This window comes from Miscanthus floridulus, chromosome 14 (assembly GCF_019320115.1).
Source record: "Miscanthus floridulus cultivar M001 chromosome 14, ASM1932011v1, whole genome shotgun sequence".
Lineage (NCBI taxonomy): Eukaryota > Viridiplantae > Streptophyta > Magnoliopsida > Poales > Poaceae > Miscanthus > Miscanthus floridulus.
In genome coordinates this window covers 82424621-82428579 of record NC_089593.1, presented here as the reverse complement: position 1 = coordinate 82428579, position 3959 = coordinate 82424621, and the positions used below count along the sequence as shown (strand labels likewise).

The 3959-nt window shown below is 52.2% G+C and overlaps 1 protein-coding gene across 1 annotated transcript; it reads right to left on the bottom strand.

Moving 5' to 3' along the window:
• Nucleotides 1–1533: 1533 nt before the first annotated feature.
• LOC136505468 (polyol transporter 5-like) lies at nucleotides 1534–3514 on the bottom strand. The gene is made up of 3 exons (XM_066500627.1): nucleotides 3242–3514; nucleotides 2780–3126; nucleotides 1534–2671 (listed from the first exon to the last, which is right to left on the bottom strand). The coding sequence occupies exons 1-3, from the start codon at nucleotides 3384–3386 to the stop codon at nucleotides 1700–1702; spliced, it is 1464 nt and encodes a 487-aa protein (XP_066356724.1). The 5' UTR covers nucleotides 3387–3514; the 3' UTR covers nucleotides 1534–1699.
• Between the last annotated feature and the right edge of the window lie 445 nt (nucleotides 3515–3959).

The following is a 3959-nucleotide window of genomic DNA, read 5'->3' as shown; positions in this document are numbered from 1 at the left end:
ATAGGGCTAGGATCCCTACCGGAGCGGCTACGCAAGTTGTACGGATGCGAGATGGCTGGACGTGGGCGAGGACGGCGCGAGGGCGCCGTGGCTGCAACTGCCGAGAGAGAGAAAGAGGAGGCGGCTAGGGTTTCTCCCGGCTCCCTGAGGAAGCCGGAAACAATAGTATGTTTCTGCTTAATCTCCCAAATAGAGTCTTACAAATATTTATAGGTCTCTCTAATAGCGATAATTATAAAATAACCCTCTAGCAACACTATAATTGCGACAATTATATGGGCCATAACCCTTTGATGGCCGGCTTCCCTCCTAGCCCTTAGCTGGGCTACGACGGCGGTAGGGGATGGCGGTCATAACATGTGCACAGTTTGTCTGATCTTTATTTTAGGCTAGCAGAACCATTCATGCATGGCTGGCACCTGGCACGCCATTATTTTAGCATGTTTGCTGTATATCTCTTCCCCAAAACATTCTCCCATTGAAGAAGACGCCTAGTAAACTGGAAGAGACGAAGACGAAAGGTGGATACTCTAGTACTGTGATGACGTAGATAGGTGGATACTTTAGTACTGTGAGCCCTTACCTATGAATTAGTCTTTTAGCTGCAAGCTATTTTACCTATGAATACTATTGTGCGTAGTAATGACAATATTTGCTATGGCATGCCACATGTTTACCCTTGATTGAAGTTGATGTATTCTAGCAGCACTAGATTAGTTTATATTAGGTATGTCTCTAAGCTACTAATGTTTTTCTTTGTTTACCTGCAAGGTTTTTGGTGTGGAAGCAAATGCATGATTTGAGAAGAAAAATGTTTTTACTAGCTGCAGTGCCTATGTGAGAAGCTTATGCAAATGAGTTCTTTTTTTCTCTCGAACACTACTTATGAAAGGAGTTGAACCATAATTTTTTTTCATATATGTCTTGGATATCTGGATGGAGATGATCTATGATTTGGTGATGAAAAATTCTGTTGTTTCTTAATTTTCTAAGACATTGTTTTCAATTTTCTAAGACGTACCGAGGTTCAGTGCCTGCAGTAGAGCAGAGCAGTGACTTGGCTTTCACTAGATTTTAGATGATAGTTAGACATGATGTCAGATTTGAAATATTTATGTATTTGTATAGAGACTTATTCAACTTGGCTTTCACTAGATTTCAGATGACAGTTAGACATGATTTCAGATTTGAAATATATATGTATTTGTATAGAGACTTATTCTGGAGATTTTCATGATTCTGTGGTTCTAACCTTGATCTGTGGTGAATTTCTTATATTATTTAACTTTTTCTGTTTTTCTTGATTTTTTATGATTTTTTGAGATATTGTTTTCAATTCTTCAATGGTGACAAGCAGCACCAAAGAAACCAATCAGCATCAGCTGAACTCTTGCTCTCGTGAGTCCTCAGTCCTCACAATGGGATGCCAAACAGTCTCACGGAAAACTCCCCCCGCATGGACATCTCCCCAGGGATTGTGGCGGGAATCAAATGTCTGGAAAAATCAACAGGCGTGGCTCTTTTCCTGGGGTTAATTCACCCGTGCTGCCAAAGTAAGCCTTAAAGAAAAGGAGAATTCACTTCTACTTCAAGAGGTGATTTTGGTACTCAATAATACAAATTTAATACGAGTTCCAACCGTGGCGGTTCCAATGATATTGAATTAAATTGAATTGGCGGTTGGATCACACCACAATAATCACTTGGTGTGGAAGAGCTCCTCCATGTACTCGAGGCTGCGGCCCCTCGTCTCCGGCAGGCACAGGTAGACAAAGACAAACGCGGCGGTGGCGATGGCGGCGTAGAGGAAGAAGACGCCCGCCATGGTGATGGCCTGATAGAGCGAGATGAAGGTCATGATGACCACGCCGCACATGATCCGGTTCATGGCGGTGCCGAGCCCGGCGCCCTGCCCTCGCAGCCTGAGGGGCAGGATCTCTGAGCTGTACACCCACGCCAGGGGCCCGAACCCGAGGGCAAAGGCCACCACGTATGCCACCGCGGCCGCCACGCTCACCGCGGCGACAGCGGCGTCGTCCTTGGTGCCCACGGCGAACAGGGCGCCCAGGAGCAGCAGCGACGCCGTCATGCCGCCCGTGCTAAAGAGGAGGAGCGGGCGGCGGCCGACGCGGTCGGCTAGCACCATGGTGATGAGAACGGGCGCCGCCTTGGCGACGCCGAAGAGGATGTTGAGGCTCAGGATCAGGGTGCTCGACGTGACGCCGGCCGTGGCGAGGATCCGCGGGCCGTACAGGACCATCATGTCGATGCCCGACGCCTGCTGGAAGAACTGCAGCGTCAGCACCATGGCCAGCACGCGGCGGACGCCGGGCTTCGTCGCCACTTCCCTCCACGCGCTGGCGCTGCTGCCGCCGCCGCCGTCGACGCTTCCTCTGTTGCCGCTGGAGACCACTTCCTCGATCTCGAGCAGCCGCTGGTCGGCCTCGTCCGCCGTGTCCGACGTCTTGTGGAGCACAGCCTTCGCCTCGGCGACCCGGCCCTTCATGGCTAGCCACCGCGGTGACTCCGGCATGGTGAGCACACCGGCTGCCAGGAACACCGTGGGCACCACCCCCGCCCCGAACATCACCCGCCATGACAGGTGCACTGGCAGGCCCGAGAAGACAAGGTTTGACACGTAGCTCAGCATCGCCCCCGAAGCACAAAAAATCTTTTGAAAGGTCAACAAGAAAGAAAGCAACATATAAAGCACAAAAAACTCAAATGAATTCATTAGCTCAATACTCAATTTGTGTGAATAATCGGGTTCAGTTAATACCTCGGGGAGACAGGTGAGGAGACCGCGGGATGATGCGGGCGCGATCTCGGCGGCGTAGACGGGGCCGATGACGAAGGCGTACCCGACACCGATGCCGGCGACGAACCGGCCAACCATGAGCGCGGCGAACCCTCCGGCAAGCGTCATGGTGAGCGCGCCGACGAGGAAGAACACATTGGTGAGCACGATGGTGAGGCGCCGGCCGTACCGGTCAGAGGTCCACCCCGCCAGCAGCGCGCCGATGAGCGAGTAGATGTTGATGACCCCCGCGAGCACCTCGATCTGCGTGTCGGTCACCCCGATGTCCTCCGCCATGAAGATCTGCGCGCCGCTCATCACCGCCACGTCTGCCGCCGATCACAGACATGGTGGCGTGGGTGAGGAATTCAGCATACGTACACACGTACTACATGCATATGTGTATGCAGCAGAGATGCTAATGGAGTGAGCGAGGGTAGGTACTGTAGCCTGTGAGGACGGAGGTCATGGAGGCGAGCACGGCGCAGAAGAACGGGTACTTGTTCCACTTCACCGCCGCCGGCATGGACGGGGCAGAGTGGTCCGCCTTTGCGAGCAGCGGCGCCTCGGAGTCTGGCCGGTACGCCATGGTTGCTGGCTCAAGCTGCAGCGCGTCTCGAGGACGGCCCAGTGTGTTGGCAACGACCGAGTGATCGACAAGACGACACAACGTACTGGTCGTGTTTAATATCCGGAAATGCACCGGTCTGTTTCCTCTTCGTATGTGACGCTTTTTTAACTGTACCGGATCTATACACCGTGCTAACGGTTCAACAGTCTTCGTCTTTCTCTCTCGCGCCGCTGCTCGTCTTCCTCACGTGGTTTCTCGTCTCCCTGATGATAACGCGGCTGCTCATCGCCCTGATGCGGCTGACCGCTTTACTCCCTACTTTCCTCCCTCACGGCCCCACCCCGCACGCGCCCGTTCTTATTCACTACTAGAGAACAGACTTTAGAACGATGTCCCAATTTGGCATTAGCCTCGGCATTTTTTTGCCCCCGGGACTAGAAGGCCTTTAGTCTCGGTTGGTGTCTCCAACCGAGACTAAAGGTCCCTGCCTAACAGCTAAACCGGGACTAAAAGTCCTCCAACCTTTAGTCCCGGTTGGTAACGCCAACCCAGACTAAAGGTAGATCCTTTAGTTCTGGTTGGTAATACCAA

Coding starts and splice junctions, on each gene's coding strand:
- LOC136505468 (XM_066500627.1), bottom strand. CDS start 3,386: ATGGCGTACCGGCCAGACTCCGAGGCGCCGCTGCTCGCAAAGGCGGAC. Junction 3,127..3,241: donor CTCCGTCCTCACAGGCTACA/GTACCTACCCTC, acceptor GATCGGCGGCAG/ACGTGGCGGTGATGAGCGGC. Junction 2,672..2,779: donor TCCTCACCTGTCTCCCCGAG/GTATTAACTGAA, acceptor ACCTTTCAAAAG/ATTTTTTGTGCTTCGGGGGC.